The sequence below is a fragment of the Chrysochloris asiatica genome, unplaced genomic scaffold, assembly GCF_000296735.1.
Source record: "Chrysochloris asiatica unplaced genomic scaffold, ChrAsi1.0 scaffold00020, whole genome shotgun sequence".
NCBI lineage: Eukaryota > Metazoa > Chordata > Mammalia > Afrosoricida > Chrysochloridae > Chrysochloris > Chrysochloris asiatica.
In genome coordinates this window covers 12,194,418-12,214,598 of record NW_006408538.1, presented here as the reverse complement: position 1 = coordinate 12,214,598, position 20,181 = coordinate 12,194,418, and the positions used below count along the sequence as shown (strand labels likewise).

Below are 20,181 nucleotides of genomic sequence, written 5' to 3'. Positions count from 1 at the left end.
ATTTCAGCTCACTAATGCCTAAGATATTGATATTTATGTGTTCCATTTCATTTTTGACAACTTCCAATTTTCCCAGATTCATACTTCATACATTACATGTTCTGATTTTCAACAGATGTTTACAGCTGTTTCTCTTCATTTTGTGTTGTGCCCCATCAGCAAATGAAGATCCTGCGGGCTTTTCTCCTACAAGCTTTACTCCATTCACGTTATCATGGTCAGCTCTACTTTGAGGAGGAAACTATTCCCCAGTCCTATTTTGAGTGCCTTCCACCCTGAGGGGTTAATTTGCTGGCACTATATCTGACAGCGTTTCTCTGCTATTCATAAGGTTTTCAGTGACTAAAGATTCAGAAGTGGTTTGTCACTCTTTCTTCCTAGTCTGTCTTTGTCTGGAAGTTCATCTGAAACCTGTCCACCATGGGTGACCCTGCTGGTTATTTAAAATACCGGTGGCATAGATTTCAGAATCATAGCAACTCACAAGCCACCACAGTACGACAAACTGACAGATGATTGGTGGCCATTTGGTTTTAAGTGGAAACTGTCACTTTAAATTTCAAGGAGACCTGTGCACATGCGTAGTAGAACCTTCCGGGGGTGGGGGTTGGGTATCCATTCCCTCAGGCATCCCCTCTAGTCACCAGAATGGAGGTGTTCAGACTGAGAGAGATCAATGAACAGATACCAAAAAAAGAATGTCCACACCTGTATCTCTGCTGTTCTGCCAGGTATTCTTGGTTGTTCTGATCCTTCCCCTGCTTGGTCTCTCCCAAGATGGCGGCTCTGGGACAAACTGAGCATCTTGAATTAGAAAGCAATGAATTTCTTTATTCTGCTACAAATTCCCCTAGCTGTAAGCCTTCCAATCATCTAAATATTCCTTTATATGTGGTTCAGAGTTCTAGCACCATCCCATGAGCCTGCTTGGCCTGATATTCTGCGTTGTTTGTGACGGAGCTTCTAGATGCACGTTCAGTTGTAAGTAGGATTAATTGTGATTGTCATAACTGTAATTGTAGAAGATGTGTAACTTAAAGGGGGGAGTAGTTAATCTTTAATTTCAGGAACAGAGGATCCCAAGATCATCAAGAAAAAAGATCATGAGTGGAGTCAGAATGCTCCTTAGAAGCCAGGATATTGAAAGTTTGTCTCTTCAGACACATTTTCAGGAAGAACTGGTACCTGCAGAAGTAACTCATCCTTGGTAAAGTGGAGGATCAGGGAAAAAGAGGGAGACCCCCAACAAGATGGATAGTCACTGTGGCAGCAGCAATGGGCTCAAGGGTAGCAAAGATTGTGTGATTGGCACAGAATGAGGAAGTATTTCATTCGGCTGTGCATAAGGCCTCTATGAGTCGGTATCGACTTGGCAACACTTAACAATAACAACAGAGGCACTTCAGAAGAAAGGTCTGTGATCTGCTTCTTAAAGGTCACAGCCACGAAAACCCATGGAACTATTCTACTGTAAAGCACATGGTGTCTCCATGAGTCAGAATTAACTCAGTGGCAACTGGTTGGTTTAGCATTTGTTTAGTTAGTGTTTCTTTTACTATGTGTGAGTTAAATACCTTCATATATATGTAAAAGAGATTTGAATTTCCTTTTTGTTAACTAGTTATTCAGATCCTTTTTCTATTTTCATAAAAGTCTAGTCAAAGATTTCTTCATTTCCCCTACTGATTTGAAGTATCATTTAATATTTAGCAAATAACTACATGTACTTCGTATTTAGATTTATTTTTGTATTTTATTCTGTATTACTGATGTATTAATTGTAATATCATAGTTTTTCAACTTTTCCAGCATTATAAAATACTTTAATTTTAATATATTATAAGGTCATTACGCTCCTTTCTTTTCTTTCCCATATTTTCTTGGCTATTTTGCTTGTTCATTTTTTTTTTCCATATGAATTTTAAAGTAAGCTTGATTTATTCCTCCCAAAAAATACCCTTTTGGTAGCATTTCTTCTCAGGATTTCTCTAAACATATAGATTAGCTTTGCTGGATAATTGTCAGTTATGAATCCTAACATGTTATTTCACTTTACTCCAAAATGATGAAATGGCACTTAGTGACACTATTTAAGTTCTTACTGGGTTGTTATGTGCTATGAAGAGATAAGAGGATACTGGAACAACAATGGGGACACTTTGGTTAGTCAAGGGCATCAGAATATGTCTACCCAAGAAAGTGGCAAGGCACCCTGGAGGCACAGTGCTTTAAAGCTAGTGAAGACATCCTGTGGTTTGAACCAGAGCTTTGAATAGGTACTTTATGGTTCTTTTCCCTGCTGGGCATTTGCATTTCCACCCCAGAATCTACATTTTTGCCAGATTGTTAGATTGCATCACCCACTTTGCTGGAGAAAAATGTATCAATCCAAATCTGCTCCAGATTACAGTCTTGGAAATCCTGTGGGGCAGTTCTTTCTGTCCTAGAGGGTTGGAACTTGACAGTAATAGGTTTAAAGAAGTAGCACTGGGACCGAAACATCAAAAATGAAAAGTTGGCTAAAAGGAGAAGTCACTGATGAGCTTAGCAAATGCACATGCTAGAGTAGAAATCTCACTCTATGTCATGTAAACATTTTCAAATGCTCCCACAATATACTGAGTGCATTTAAATATATATATATAGTCCTGGTGTGGTGCTGTGGGTTAATGCGCCAGACTGCAAAGCCCTTTGAACTGCAAGGTTGGTGCTTCAAGCTCACCAGCTGCTCCTTGGAAACCCTATACAGGTCGCTGTGGGTCTGAATTGACCCGTCGGCACTTGACAACATATATATAGTCCTGGTGTGGCACTGTGGGTTAACGCACTGGACTGCAAAGTCAGTTTGAACCACTCTGGGTCAGAACTGACTTGATGGCACTTAACAACAACAAATATATGTATGGAGCATGGTGCTCTGTATAATAAGCACTGAACTGTAAACCACAAGGTCTGTGGTTTGAGCTTGCCAGCTACTCCATGGGAAAAAGTGGCTTTCCGCTCTTGTGAAGATGTAAAAGCCTATACATGGTTGCTGAGTTGAAACTGATTCGATAGCACTTAACAATATATATATATATAATTTTAATGTGGCTTTCTAAAAGACTTACAGTTTTGCTTTAAAAATTATTTTGCTACAATTAACACAATTTACAATCAACTAAAACTCAAATCACTATGCATATATGGGAATTCTTAAGAAGTAAGAAAAATCCAATTTATAGATTTTTTAAATATAATAAAATTTTTATGAGTAGTAAATTGAAAGGTTAATAAAGAGGTTGGTGTGAGTCCTTACTTTGTCCACAAACAACTAAATACTAATTTTGATTTTATAGTTTTCTTGTGTATTATGAAGCTAATATAGGTTTTTTTCAGGTCTTGAATGTTTCTATATATCTTTGGAAAACTCATAAATTCTGTTGTGTCACTAAGTAAAGTCAAGTTGCTCCTGACTCATAGGTTTCTGAGGGGTGGCAATGTTGGCTGTGTAGTCCAGTGCTTATCCTGCAGTGTCATGTGTAAGAAAATGGAAAAAGCTTGTGTAAATAATATTTTTTAAATGACAAAGTACAGTCACATGGCATATGACCATGAAGTCTTTTCTACCTTGGAAGGTAGAAAGAGAAAAGGTGATGCTAAAGTGGGATGTGGGTTGAGAGACAATTTTTTGTTTGTTTCTCTCTTTTATGATGGCAGAAACTAGGCTGTGTCTAAATGCTGGTAGAGTGGACCCAGTATTGAAGGAGAGACTGAAGTTGCAGGAGAGAGGAGATAGCTAAAGAAGTGACATCCCTGAGAAGGTAAGATGGGTCAGAGGTTCTAGGTCACGAGGAGGAATTATTCTTTGATGGAAGAAAGGATGTTTCCTCCATTGTAATGGGAAGCAAGAGAAGCTCAGCATTGAAGGAGGTAGGTTTATAAGTGATAGAGGGGGAAGGGAAGGGACTTCTGTACAAGGTTTTTACTAGTTCTCTGAGAAGAAAGCTGAGTCAACATTTGAGTTGGGTTCAAAGGTATCAGCAGACTGAAAGAATGAGACAAACAGCGATGCAGGTCTAGCTGACACTGGTGAGTAAAACTTTGGGACTACTTTTGTTTTGGGGACTGGTGACTAAAACATGGCAGTGAACTTTGGACAATCTGGCTTTGGTAGGTAAAAAGGTTTCATGGCCATTTGCCATGTGACTGTACTTTCACCTACGAACATATGGAATTGATAACTTGTCTCTAGAGGTGAGCTCAGAATAGGAAGGCCTCAGCTGTTCTATTCCCATGAAATAATTTTTGTGTACTAACCAAGGCGCTTTAGTATAAGCACTCGACTGCAAGGTTGGCATTTCAAATCCACCAGCCGCTCCTCAGAAACCCTGTATAGGGTTGCTATGAGTCATAAGTGACTCAACAGCGCTTAACAATAACAACAGCAACAACCACCAAGGAAAGGAGCTTTGGTAGCATAGTGGGTTATGAGTTGGGCTGCTAACAAAAGTTCAACAGTTCAAATCTACCAGCTGCTCCACTAAAGAATGATGAGGCTGGAGTCCTGGTGTGGTGTTGTGGGTTAATGTCCTGGGCTACAAAGTCGGTGTGGTTCAAGTTCACCCGTCACTCCTCAGAAAACCTATACAAGGTTACTATGAGTTGGAACTGACTTGATGGCACTTAACAGCAACAAAGATTTAGTGCCTCAGAAACCCCATACAGGTCGCTATGAGTTGGAGAACTGACTGCAGCCCATAACCACCACCAATCATCAACCAAGGAAAGAGAATAACACTAAATGCAACGTTTTCCTCCGACTTTATATTATCAACTACATGCCAGGAAAATGTTGGCATGCTCTGTTAGAGAATAGAAAAAGCTCACCCCTGCTAGCTCTAAATAAGAAAGGAAAGTTGTATATCATTATCAGTTCTAGACATAAAAGACAGAGCAACTCTTCTGTTCTGCATAATCCAGGGTGGGGAAAAGGATGAAGGAGGGAATTAAGAACAGGGACTGTGGGACCAGATTTCTAAGGTGCAAATCTTGACTCCTCCTCTTACTAGCTGTGGAATGTTGGCCAAGATAGTTAACTTCTCTGGACCATTACCTGATTGAAGATTAAATGACTTAATATACAGAAAATACTTATAACAGTGCTGGCATATAGTAAACTATTATAATCTTTATTTCATTTCTGCTCAGATATGAAATAAAACAAGGAGAGCAACTTCACCTTCACAGGACTAGAAAGCTAGTGTGTATAATATTTGGTTATTATTAGTCTATCTTTATTAGAAAATAGAGGGTCTTTACATGGATTTCAAGGAGCTCTGGTAGTGTAGTGGTTACAAATTGGGCTACTAACCTCGGGGTCAGCAGTTCGAAACTACCAGCTGTTCCACGGGAGAAGGATGAGGCTTTCTGCTCCTGTAAAGATATACAGGCTCGGAAACCATGTACAGGGTATTTATGAGTCGGAACCGACTCCACGGCACATATCAATAACAACACATGGATTTTAAGAGCCTTGGTGGCTCAGTGTTTAAGTGCTTGGCTGCTAACCATGGGAGAAAGCTGTAGCAGTCTGTGTCTATAAAGATTCCAACCTTGTGAGCCCTAGAGCAGCTCTGCTGTGTCCTATAGAGCCACTATGAGTCAGAATGAACCCCAGAGCAATGGTTTTACATGGATTTATCTTAATATGAAGTTAAGTGGAAAAAGCCAGTCATCCTAGTTTCATATTGGAAAAGGCAATAACTATAGAAATAGAAATAAGATTAGTTGTTGCAGGGGCATTCATGTAGGGGCACTGATTACAGTGAACAGTGGTGAACTCTTTGGTGTGATGTAAATATTCTGTAAGCTGAGCTGTCCAGTACAGTAACCAGTAGCAACATGAGGCTATTAAATACTTAAAATGTGGCTAATGCAACCATGCTCTGGTAGCGTAGTAGTTACGAATTGGGCTGTGAACCCTACAATCAGCAGTTTGAAACTACCAGCTGTTCTGCGGAAGAAAGATGAGGCTTTCTGTTCCCATAAAGATTTACAGCCTCAGAAACCCTGTACAGGGTTGCTATGAGTCGGAACTGACTCCACGCACATAACCACCACCACCACCAATGCAACCATGAAATAGAATTTTTAATTTTAATTAATTAATCTTTAAAAACTGATTCCATTATTGGAAAACTTTTAAGAATGCTTAGAAAAACTTAGGTGTGTTTATCTACTTTTTCAAGTATAAATTTTATGAAATGTAAATGCAGATCAATTATTTCAATTGAAAATTTAACATCTGATTTGAGAGGTACTACAAATATAAAACATACATCAGATTTCAAGTACTTTACACAAAAAAGGATATTAAATCTCATCAATAACTTTCTATATTTATTTTATGTTCAAATGATGATTATATATATATATGTACATATATATTGAGTTAAATATTTTATTAAAGCTAATTTGAACTGATGCTTTAGAATTTTTTATGTGGCTACTAGAAAATTAAAAATTATAAATGTGTCTTTATGTTTCTATTGGACAATACTGTTCTACATGTTGAGTATAGTGATAATTACACAATTATGTTTGTCACAATTCTAAGGGTTAATTTTACTGTCTGTGATTTATACGTCACAGCAACAAAGAACAAACATAACATTTTTAATAATTAAATAAGAGTCCTTAGGAAGATAAACAAAACAAACCCACTGCCATCAAGGCGATTCCAACTCATAGCATCCCTGTAGGGCAGAGAACTGCAACATAGCATCTCCAAGGCTCTGTATGGTAAGCAGTGGACTGTGAACTACAAGGTAAGGGGTTTGAGCCCACCAGCTTCTTCGTGCTCCCACAAAGATTTAAAGCCTGAAATCCTATACAGCGTCACTATGAGTAGGAACAGATTCAATGGCACTTTAACAACAACCTTTTCAGAAGCTGACTGCCCCATCTTTCTCCCATGGAGCACAGAGATTAGTGTTTTTGGAGATTAGATGCATTAGAACTTCCTTTAGGTTAGTAGCAGACCCTATAACCACCACACCACAAGGACTTTTGAAACCATGTCAGCAGAGGAATGTTGAAGAATCTGTATGTTTGGCCTGGAGAAGGTTAAAAGAACAAAACCAAAAATACCATGTTGTCTTTTGGGGTAGTGTTTATTTGTTGGTGTTAAGTGTAGTCAAGTCTGTTCTGACCCATAGCAACCCTGTATAGGGTTTCCAAGGAACCGCCAACCTTCTGGTTCAAAATGACTTTGCAGTCCAGCATATTTACCCAGAGCGCCACACCAGGACTCTGATGTTTAGTAGGTTATTGGTGATTTTAACAAAGCAAAATCATTATTACTTTCACTTGAAAGACCAAGGTGATAGGCTGCTATCCAAGGACCCAAGTTGCCTCTAATTTCTGTTCTGCCTCCTGCATATTCAGCCTGGTTTACACGACCATGTCTTCTTCCTAACCAGCCAGGAAGGAGCAAAGACCCAGTGAAACAGGGCTTGTAGCTTCTTTTAAATCCACAATCCAGAAGTTTCATTTACTAAAATGTAGTCTGTACCTCTCCCACTAATCCTGGGAAAGAGGAAGGGACTTGTTCAAAAAGGAACAAGAAAAGGATAAACCAATAAACTGGGTTTGGTGGGTTTCAAATATGATAAATTTAAAGTAAACCATTTTTCTTTGATATTTGTTATATCATCATTATATTTCAATGCAGTTTTTCACTTTACATTAAAAATAGTACCTCAGGAATATACTTTTGATGCACTGTGTTCATGATTAACTTTACTGAATCTGAAGGAGAGCATAAGTCAATGAGACCTGGTTAAGTAACAGCTCTGCCAATTTCTAAGGTTGTAAATGTACTACTTCAAGCCTCAGAATTGACTCATAGTATAGGGTTTCCAAGGAGCAGCTGGTTTGAATCATTGACCTTGTGCTACCATGAGGTCCAATGCTTTATTCCACAGTGCCACACAATGGGAATAACAGGAGAGACTACTTGTTGTTAAGTGCCATGGAGTCGGTTCCAAACCAATAGCGACCCTGCAAGGGGTTTCCGAGGCTGTAAATCTTTACGGGAGTAGAAAGCCTCATCTTTCTTCTGTGGAGCAGCTGGTTGTTAAGTGCCCTTGAGTCAGTTCCAACCCATAGCATATAGTTTCCAAGGAGCGGCTGGTTAGCTTGAACTGCCGATCTTGTGGTTCAAGCTGACTTTTCAGTTCTGCGTAATCCACAGCACCATACCCGGACTCCTTACTTAGTGGTATAATAGTGATACTAGTACACAGTGATGTTGTTGTTGTTAAGTACCTTGGAGTCTGTTCCGACTTGTAGTGACCTTGCACAGGGTTTCCCAGGCTGCAAATCTTTACGGGAGCAGAAAGCCTCGTTTTTACCCCGTGGAACAGCTGGTAGTTTCAAACTGCTGACCTTGAGGTTAACAGCCCAATTTGTAACCACTACACTACCAGAGCTCCTTAGTACATACTGATACTACTACATAAAAAAATTCACATAATGTGCTAGATTGTTGGCAAATGATTCCATAAATGCTTGTCATTATTATTTTGGTTTTGTGTTGTATATGGTCATTGCCCCAAAATGAAATGTTATAATCCTTTGTAGTTTAAATGTGTGAATTTTATTGGATCTAAAAAAAATAAGATTTTGAAGAGGAAAGAAAAATTAGACTACCAGGTACAAAATAGAAGTATAAAATTTATTTAAAACCACCCACAAAGTTCTGTGTAATCAGGAACGATACAATTTGTAATAGTTTTTTTTTCTTAAAAACTCATGACAAAGATTTAAAATATATATTCAATTACAGTATTCATTTAGCTTTATTCAGTTAGAACAATTAAAAAAAAAAGAAATTTTATGCTTTCAACAAATGAGACACACAAGGAAAATATAAGACAATTTCCATAACTATCTTTACATTTATCTTTCAATACTAATACATTTCAATGCATTTTGCTACATAGACATGAAATCATGTTCAATTGCTGTGCACCAAAATTTAGCTTAATTAGGTCTTTCAAGTAACACGCAATTCCAAGTCTTCAAGTACTGCTAGAAATATGACCTTTGCAGAGGACTAAATGTTGATCTTAAATTGAAGTAATCATAATGAAAAGAGTATCTCTTCCCTTCTACATGGTGAAGTGCTTTTTCTTTAAACCATTTCCCCCCCTTATATTCAGAACTAAAACCAGGCATTTGTGGATTAAAAAACAAACAAACCATTTCCTTACTAATTTATTTCATTATGTGGGATATTTAATACAGTAGAACAATAGGTGAAAATAAATCCTCAGAGTAAAAAAACAAAGATAATAAATAGCAAATACACCTGGGGGGCGGGTGGGGGGGAAGTCATCTAGAGACAAGAATAACTGATGAGCTTGACATAGTCTCTTAGGAATGCTGTTCCACTTCACTTCACCATGGTGAAATGCTGTGAAGATCTTACTCCCCCTAATGATAAACAACAACAACAACGAGAACCCATGTGATTTCTCCATTAATTGAAGTATATGATTCTGCTTGGTAGGTCCTCATATAGCATGAAAGAAAATGGACAAACTAGAAATCAATGTCAAGTAGGTTTATGCCAAGTAGGTTTACCAGTTTCTTAGGACACAATTTATGGTATTTTAGTAATCCAAAAATAACCATCCTCCCACATGCCATATTGTAAAAGTTGCCCTTTACTTTTACTATAGAACCACTTCTGGAAAAATATTTTTCTCAAAGCACCTATCACAATGTTCCATCTTAAAAGTTAAAAAAACAAACAAACCATACATTGTGATAAAAAATATTTAGTTTTTTAAAACAGAGCTGTTTTTGTAAGGTCTTATGTCATCAGCCATTTTATCATATTAAGAACGGGTATTGGTAAGGCTAGTAGTTGGTAGATACTAAGTCTAGTCACCAGAGTGAAGTTTATTTGAATAGGCAAGGCCGTTTAGCCTGAACTCTTATTAAAGTGACCCAGAATGTCCTGATGAATAGCCAAAATATCCTATCACTATTTAAAGAGCTCCCTAAAAGCTTCACAAATATATCTAATTATTTTTTCATAACTCTCTGAGCAGAAAGTATACATAGTCTTTGACTCAGAGATTTTATGTGGAAGGAAAATAAACCAAAGGAAAACCTAACAAATTGGAATAAACAAGAGATTCTGTATTTTTGCTGAGTGGCTGGGAATTAAAATAAGTCAGTTTACCCAGCACATCCCCTTCAAGAAACATTTGTATTTGGATATAATAAATATACCAAATTTTGATTGTGAGATTCATACCTTAGTCATTTTAAATGTAATGATTGTTTTGTGGATTTTTTAAAAGTCTTTTTGTTTTTCTTTTTTGGGGGGGACGTTCATTAATAAGCTCTAATGTAAAAGTCCTGGGAGTTTGGGGAGACCTTTTCTAGTATACATGAGAAAATAGTTGACTAAATCAACGGGAAACAACGTACTTCAGAAGCATGTGTTGCATACAATAAATAGGTTTTATATTGTTCGTCTTTGTACTACTTTCGAAGTCCATTGTACCTGGTGCTGAAATGCTAGCAGGCTAGAGAAATGGCAAATGCTTTAGCCTAAGAGTGGTGACTTGCTATCTGGCTTGCAGCAAGCCACTTGCCATCTTTGCCATTTGCAATCTTCTCTTCTATAAGATGGGACAAATGTTTCAGGGTGGGGGAAGGAAAGGTACGTATAGAAATCAATTTGATAATCTGAACCATAAAGCACAAGGATAGCAGTTTTTGTTTTCAAAATCGTTTCTCATTATAAGCAATTTTATTTATTTTAGATAAAACTGGTGCAGAGGGAAGAGAACATGAAAATATTTCTAGGTGTTGGGCTGAATCCTGATTACTGACAGAAATATACTTCTCCTTCCTTTCTGTCCCTCCTCTAGGGCTTATAATTTTGTGGTTCTGGCAATTTAATCCTCACCCCTTAAAAGATTTCTTCCAGTTATTATTCATCATTAGCCTTTCTCCTCCAGGTTACTGCCATCAGAGACCTCCAAAGGGGAAAACTTGCATTAGAAAGTACATACCTTCCACAAACGAACATCGTAGGAATATAAGGAAAGAAAAACTGTCTCTTTTATAGCTCAGACCCTTAACTAATTCAAAGCCACTGGTCAATCAATAAGATGAGGTATACAAAAATAGTATTCATATGGAAATCGATCTAGAATACTTAACTTCGTATACAATCTTTAATCAAAACACCCAGATACTAATAAATGTTACCATTGTTGGGATTGGTAGAAAGCACTCAGTGCTAACTTGTGACTGAGTGACTATCTAGTCTTAAAAAAAATAAATGTCTGTAACCAAATTAAGGCTAAATAAAATAAATCTTTTTCTTATTACACCTAAAAGGACATGTGGAACATATCTAAAACAACAGGAAAAACTACTTGACCTGACCAAGTTCAGTGCTGTTCTTACAATGAATCATATGCATGTGCGTGCATGCATGTGTGTGTGTAGGGAACACAGGGAATAAACACAGGACAGAAAGGAGGAAGCAATTGAGATGTTTAATTTAAAGAAAACCAAGGACATGACAAAAATGTAAAAAGAATCAAAGTGCATCTAGTGACTTTGTAGCCTCATAAAATGATAAAAAAAAGAATTACAATAAGCAGAGTTTCTGGTTAAGAAATATAAACTCAAGCCTTACCAAGTGAAGGGGAAAAAAAAAAACTTTCCAATATTGTTTTTCCTAGAATGAAAATGTTCCGTACAAAGGCAAGATCTTTTTCATATACTTATGGTATAAAATACAGCTCTTTTGAAGCAAACAATTGGGTGCCCCGGAAAAAAAAGCAAACTGCAAGTCATCCAGGTAAAAGACAGCTGAGAATTAACATGTATAGAATTCAATATGGGCAAAAGTAGTGACAAAAAATTTCCATCTTCTCAAAAACCTCTACTCTATATTCATAAGAAGCACAAAAGATGCCAATGATTCTCACAATTTGAATTATGTTCTAGAACCAAGGGTAGTATAATTTATAAAACCCTTTAGAAGAATGCTCAATCTACAGCACAATTTGATTTGGATAAACCTAAAGATTCCTTTCAGTATTCATGGGTGGGTTGAGGGGTGGGGGGCACTGACAGGACTCCTTTCAGCAACCATGGGTGGGCACTGAACAAATCACAAATGAAATCTGCTTATGGGCAAATTTAGGAGCTGTAAACTATAAAAAAAATTTCCCATACATGTGGATGCCCTACATCTAAATTGTTGGGCCTTAATTGCAAGGCCAAATAGGCAAGAGATGTGGACTATACTATGTATATACAAAAGGATGGGAATAAATAGTATATACAATTGAAATATACTTTCCCCAATTTTAACCATCCAATCTTTTACAATTCCTTACATACGCCTAACCCTAACTGCAGAAGCAGCAAAGCCTGTACTGTATAAGCACTTACTCATCGAAACAGCAAACAGGAGCACTGCCATATTTTGTAGGGTAAGCTTCAAAACTGAGATAATTGACTAGCTTTCTGACAAGGTCACTGAAACTCTGCAAGCAGGGGAATCTTTCTGTAATTTTACTTTCTTTTTCTGAACTTCTCAGAATAAATCCCAAGCCATTTTATTTTTGACTTTTACCAAAATAAAGTTATTTCCCAGTGATAAAAATACCCTCCAGGTGAACATATTCAGTTTTGATTTCTACAACTCTCCTATCCAGTGACCTCATCTGACAGTTAAAGACATAATTACAACTGAATGAACTTCTGCTTTCTAACTGACTGAACTCCACGATTTTGAAGGTGATGTCATATACATTGCTCAGAGGACACTACCATGATCTTATTTGACAATTCACTTGCCAGAACATAACAGTTGAATTAAACCTAGACTCACTCCCCCTCCCGCCCCCCCAAATAATAAAGATTTCCATGCATTAAGAAAATGTGAATAAAGGTGGTTGTAGATTACTAAAGGTGGCATACGGCTACTTATTGTTGGCACACTCAAAGGAAATGCTGTGCCCACTATCAGTGGAAGTTGTCATGCAATAATGTCATAACTTCGTTCCCCTCAAAGGTCTAAATATAAAAATTAAAAGACTAAATGTAAATAGTTTGGGATTATTTTCACACATGCTATTGTGAAATGATAATTAGTAGGAGACCACTGAAGAAATTACATACAATCTTTTGCTATCAAGTTGATGCTATAGGACAGAGTAGCACTGTCCCCATAGGGTTTCCAAAGCTGTAATCTTTATGGGTGCCGAATGCCACCTCTTTCTCCAGTGGAGCTGCTGATTGGTTCAAATCACCCACCTTTTGGTTAAAGTATGAATTAATTCAGTAGACCATTTACACAAGGGTATGCATTCCAATTAAATATGTACTGGGGCTGTGGCTTAAGTAAATTGCTATGGATCTCATCTACTTGAAATTCTATATTTAATAATATTCCATCGACATGCAGGTTGCTTAATAAAGATGTTGGAAGGTCGTTAAAGATGCAAACATTTTAATAACATGTTGCATTTTACAGTAATAAGAATATATTTTAATTAGGTTTATGATGGGGTCTATTTGGTACTTTGTGGAGGAGGTGGAAACAAGAGGTAGGTAGGTGAGGCTGACAAATACAAGTAAAAGAAAAAAATCAACAATGGCATTTAAAAAATGTATTAGAGATGCTATTTTGAAGTATGGCAAGGTCTAGGATTATACAATTGTGTGACATCTATTGACCATGTATAGGGTTTCTGAGAGCAGCTGGTGGGTTTGAACTGTCAACTTTGAGGTTAGCAGTCAAGTACTAATCCTATAGCACCATACCAGCGCTCAGGATTATCCAATAGGCAGAAGCTATTCTCTCATGATCATTGACAAATTTCTAACACATTATGAACAGGGGGGTACTGAATCGGGGGGTCATGTGTCAGTGAATTCAATGATTACACCATGAACAAAGGAAGATTTAAAACCAGTTTGAGTGCTGTAAATAAAAAGAAAGAAAAGGGGACCATTACTGAAAATTGTAACAAAGGCATAGAAATAATGTTAGATAACCAGTTTCCTGAATGAAAATGTCACTTCAAACAAATTTATTTCCTTGCTTCATAAAGAAAGAACATTCTAAAAGCAGTGCATCTTGCTTAAAATCACCATGCTTTAGAACATTGAATGTGCATATGAATAAAAAGGAAAATCACAGGGCTGGTAATGGGACAGTGAACTGCTAAAACTTACGGGGAAATGTCCAACCAACAAACCACAAATCATCTGTCGTTCTTACAGTGGGAACTACATATGATTCATAGAATATAACAGTGACATGTAAACTTGCTAGATATTTTTATGTTATTATTTTTGGTAAATCATAATGGGAGTCACAATACCCAATATTCACATAAATCTTATTTAATTTTCGTATTTTAGATTGTTGTAAAGGAAATTTGCTATTTTATTTAAAAATATTGCAAGGCCATCTCTTAGGATTTTAATTCTTTAAGTTTACGATGTCTTGGGTGGTGATTCAAAGAGAAAAAAAAGTATGCTTAATTTTTGAGAGCATTCAATAAGGGGGTTGTAAAATGGAAGAATGGATGGGTACGTGAGTGGATAAAGGGCTTCAGAACTTTATCCATTAAATCTGGTGAGAAAATAATTTCTACTAGGAGCTAAGGCCTAAAATCTAAAACATAGTATCACAAGGGTTTATTCCTGATAATCTGTAATCTATTACTAGTAAATATCTTGTTGAAGCAGCTGAAGCAATAAACAATCATTTATATAATTGTATGTATCAGAAACCTTAGGCTCACAAAAATATACATGTTTTAAAACGGAAATCTAAGGCACACAAAATACTAAAACAATTCAATGTATTACCCTAATATACACATTCAAAAGCAGAAAGCTACTTGTACAAGATGATGGTCTATCAATTGACATTTTGCTATTTACAATCCCTTCATATTCCTTTACTTGGATTAGTCAAAAGCTTGAAATGTATACTTTGCACCATATATTATTTTAATATAAGTTATGAGTTTTTCTTTAGATAGCTTGTTGGAACTGTTTCCTTTTGCACCAAAATTTTGAGTATTAGCGGTTGTGGGCTTCCTATGGCATTTCCAAGGGAGAAGCACCATTAGGTTTTCTATACTCCCAAGGAATCTGACACCTTTAATATTATAGCACCTCTGCATTTTAATAGAATCAAGTATTTCATGGAAAGTTCTTGGTCTAAACATTTTACTTGGGCTATCTCTTTAGTTTTGCTATAAAATGAATCAATGAAGAATGGGACTAAGTAGTAGAATGAATAAAATAAATGGAATGCCTATTTTCCTATACCTAGAATATAGGTAATTATCAGAGAAGATAAAATATAATTTTCCAAAACTAATATGCTAAGAAAAACTTCTTTGGATTAGTTCTTGATAGCCCGAACCATTCTTCTATTACCAGTCCTGCTGTTTACTTGGGCACTGATAAAATTATCTTTAAAATATTTTGACAAGAACCTTTTTCTTATTTTGACTTTCAGATTGACTTTCAGAACAAATAAGACAATTTGGGATGGATAGGGCTTAAGGAATTGATATTTATATTTTATCTTCTTGAAACATTGGAAGCATTTGACTCTTCAGAATCCTATTCTGTCTAATCTCTCTTTGGAAATACCACATAGAGATTATTTTGAGAAAGTTAGGATGAAGATAAATTGGGGCCACTGTTGCTCACTAAATAAGGAAAGACCACTCTTAATTAGCACTAGAGAAAATGTTAATCAATATTGGTAATGTTTCCTAATTTTAATTTTAGAAATAATTAACTAATTTTGCATTATCTACTTTATATAAGCTAATATTTGAATGAAAAAGGACACATCAAAACAAAACAAAATCCCACAAACCATATACATGATTATAATACATACTGCAGTTAACAAGATGGAACTCTACACAGCAAGAATAAATGATTTCTCTTGTATGCAAATATGCACAAAGAATAAACAATAGGATTCTTATACTATACTATTTCAAGTTACTTTTAAAAATAGAAAGTGCTTTTAAAATATATATTTACAATTTATGAACAGCCTCCAACCATTACTGACAATAATGAATTATTTTATACAGGAGAAATATTTTAAGAGAAAAATTTCATTGGTTTATTTCAAAGGAATATGCCGATTTTCTAGCAATGATTGGAAGATGTCACAACAATGGCACCATGAAATAATAATTCAGCTTATTTTTTTAACTGTGTCAATGTGGTTAAGCACCAGGAGCTGTGTAGAGTTAACACTGTGTATCTTGATTTTATATCATAGAACATGAACCGGTTAAAATCCTCTAAAAATGACTCTTGTTTCATAGTAAACAGACTAAATTTAAAGCACCAAACTGAGAGATTCTATCAAGGTTAACACCTAGCCAAAACATTTCTTTATGTATTTAAAACTATAAAACTTTAATTTTTGCTTAAAATGTGCATTTTCTACCAATTGTCAAAATATAGTCACAGTTAAGAAATCTCCACCCCATTTTTTTCTAACCTCAGCCTTCAAATGGGTGAGATGAAGATATAGTAAACGACAACATGACTTCTTATAACAGCACCTTGAAAAAATACACTGCACTAGCAAAGGCATTAAGAAGGGGAGAAAAGCTTTCAGACCCAATGGTTATAGGGCCCAGCGACATGTGTGAGAGCATATGGGGACACGGTGACAACATTATTATGGGTTAATGTTAATGCTTTACGAGAAGGAATTTGGTTCAATTCATTAACTTCAGGAGACAATTCAGGACCTTCATTAGCTGCCTGATCTTTCTGCTCTGAAGCTTTAATTTTCTTATTTTTAGCCTCTTTAGTCTCAAATTTAATCTTGTTTAGTTCAAAACCGTGTTGTGGCTTATTCAGGTTTTTGTGCTGGTAGAAGACAAGGGAGAGACGTGTAGGATGATTCCGGTTTGGATGCTCAACAGGAGTCGTAGCGTGAAGCTCTCGCCGGGCACACTCAATCAAAACAGAGCCATGGGCCGGCGCTATAGCCACCCCACCAATATTGGCATCCAAGAAGATGTGCTCACTGTCTGACCAATATTCATCGATGTGGGGCAATTTCTCCTCAGCATGTAACAGGGGGTCATCTGAAAGGGGATCATCAGACAGAGGCTCTTCTGCTTCCGAATGCTGCTCATCTTCTTCCACACCAGAGGGAGCAAGTTCATGAGGAGATGTGATGGACGGGGGCTGCTGGTTTGACTGATTAGGTGTTAGCTGCTCAGTTGGACCAGTGGGAGGCTCAGAATAAACCAGGGAATCTGTCATGGGAGTCGACAGGGTAGGAAGAGGAGACGATTCATCAGACTGTACGATTCCAGTGCTTTCCCCAGCAGCTGCATTAGCACCACCGAGTCTGGTAGAAGGCATTGTGCAGTGGGGATTGCTACTTCTCTCTGAAAACCTGTAGGAGACTGCTGTGTCATTCTTAAATGATGTTGTGGCTGAAGTATTCTTAGGGGACCAAGAGAAGCCTGGAGGTAAGTTGGCCTCTTTCACTGGGTGAGAAATGGATGAGATCAGTGAGTAGGTTTTTGTGTTGTCTGAACCTTTGAAGATAAAATGTGTTTCAGTTTCACTTTTTATTTCAGGTTGCAAGGTCTCAGTTTTACACCCTAAACAGAGAAAAGGACACCAAAGGTGAAGATAAACACAAAATGCTACATGTAATTGTCTTTAAAGCGTATTTTTAAGGAGAAGTACAAAGGATAATGTTACAAAACATTGATGTTGGTCATACTGGCCAGTTTTGTTCGACTTATTTCAAGTCAAACACACAATACACACAGACACGAGTATATAGTTTATGTGAGTTTGGTATTCTTATTAACTCCCAATTATCTGTCCTTGGGAAATAATCATGAATGTAGTGCAAAGATTTAGCCCAAAGGATTCTCACTGGCTGTTGTTGTGTGCTGTTGTGTTGATTCTAACTTGTAGCAACCCTATAGAAGAGATAAGAAATACCCCATGGGCTGTAAGCTTTATGAGATCACAGCGCCAGGTTTTTCTCCTGTGGAGCTGCTGATGTGTTCAGACCACTGATCTGTGATGAGTAGCCAGTATACTTAATTGTACACCCAGGACCACTGTTTATTGATTAAAATAGAAAAATATTAGACATAACCTAACCGGCTATGAAGACCGTAAGGCAAAGATAGGTCGGAATACTGTGCAGGCGACATAGATATTTTTGAGGTAATGCATGATCTAATTTTAGAAGAAGTAAACATAAGCAATCGTTTACAAGTGTTTCTGGGTAAAGAAAGCATCCTAACTTACAAAGTGACTTACTAATTAAAGGGAAAGTGCGTAAAACTTTTTAGTTGAAAAGAAGCCCTTTGTGACCTTTGAAGGTTTGCTTGCTTTCATTATGTAGAGAGATAGATCATTATTACATTCTTGCAGGTGTGGGTACTGTGCGTGGACTAATCTGCAGAAAACTCAAATTCTCAACATTTTCTTGAGACTATTTCTACTGTTTTGAAATTCTTAAAAAAATTTTTGTTTATTTTTTTTGCAAGTTCAATAATAACAACTTTTAGTACCAAGAAAGAGAAATGGTAAAACACCTTTGTTTTTAAATAATAATATGACAGTATACTTTATCTGAAGCTGATCTGTTCTGTATCAATGATTATAGCGGTCAAATGTCAAGAAATTGCAAACCATGGGGAGGAAGAATTAAAAGTGTAGTGAGTATTTTACTGAGTTGGTTATACCACAAAGTTCTTAAGGGTAAGATCATAAAAGAAGGGGAGATATGGACCATATAGTGTATATATGAATACTAATATGGTTTATGCTGTGATAGTTAAAGGAGCAATCTGAAAATAGTTTACGTTTCATGGTTCTATGTAAGGATGCTATTCTTTACAAACACTATAGAGACAGATATGTTATTGTTGTGCTTGTGAAGTGCCATTGACTCAGATCCTGTATAGGGTTTCCAAGGTGAAGATTATTCACGAGAGCAGAATGCCTCATCTTCTTCCCATGGGGCAGGCTAGTGGGCTTGAAACTCTGGCCGTGTGGTTAGCCCTCCACTGACTATGCTACAGCACCACCAAAACTGCAGGAAAAAGATCCATGAGCCACAAGTTAAATTTAACGTCAGTAAAATGAAGTTGCAAACAAGGATTGATAATTCTCTAGGCTTGGCGTCTTGAATATTTCTCTTTATTGAATCTTATTTTGAAGCATGTAAATAAGTGAACTGTCATTTCTCATAGCTTAAAAAAGCAAACCACTCCTCACAAGTATGAAGTTGGGAAAATCTGAGCATTTGAAAATACATACAAACCTAAAATGCACTGAAATAAAAACTATGTTAAAAATGATTTGAAATTAAAAAAAAAAAAAAAATCTTCAAAATTATCAAGTTACTAATAAGGATTATATATGTATAGTCCTGATGTGGTGCTAGAGGATAAGCACTAGAGTGCTGACTAAAAGGTCAGAGGTTCAAACCCACCAGCAGTTTCTTGGAAACCCACCCTACAAAGTGTCACTATGAGTCTTAACCAAACTAAGGACACTTAACAATAACACCACCAGATTATGTCAACCTCCACCAATCATCCATTGTAGGATACAGGATCACTTTGAGTCAAAACTGACTCATTGGCACATGGCACTTAATGACAATAATAATACACACACACACACACACACACACACACACACACACACACACAATAAATAAATAAATAAATAAATAAATAAACGATCAACTAACAACCCAAAACAGATGGGACTTTGTGGTGTTGTGGGTCCACAAGATCAGCAGTTCAAACCCACTCCTTGGAAACTCAATACAGGGTCAATATGAGTTAGAAGTGACTCGACACTAACAATGACATTTCAAAGGAGCCCTGGTAGCATAGCAGATTACAAGCTGGGCTGTTAACCACAAAGTCAGTCATTCAAAATCTACCAGAGTTGCTTCTAGGGAGAAATATGAGGCTTTCTGGTGATGTAGATTTACAGCTTTGGTTACCATGAGTTAGATTTGACTCGATGGCACAACACCATCACCACTGACATTTCAAGGGAATCCTGGTGTGGCATTGTAGGAAAAGCACT

At 36.8% G+C, this 20,181-nt stretch overlaps 1 protein-coding gene across 1 annotated transcript in view; it reads right to left on the bottom strand.

Annotated features, from left to right (window-relative positions):
- Positions 1-16,701: 16,701 nt before the first annotated feature.
- TET1 (tet methylcytosine dioxygenase 1) overlaps positions 16,702-20,181 on the bottom strand; it is a 97,397-nt gene continuing 93,917 nt past the window's right edge. Inside the window, exon 11 of the mRNA XM_006835832.1 lies at positions 16,702-17,711. Coding sequence (XP_006835895.1) covers positions 16,702-17,711 — 1,010 coding nt within the window. The remainder of the gene's footprint in view (positions 17,712-20,181) is intronic.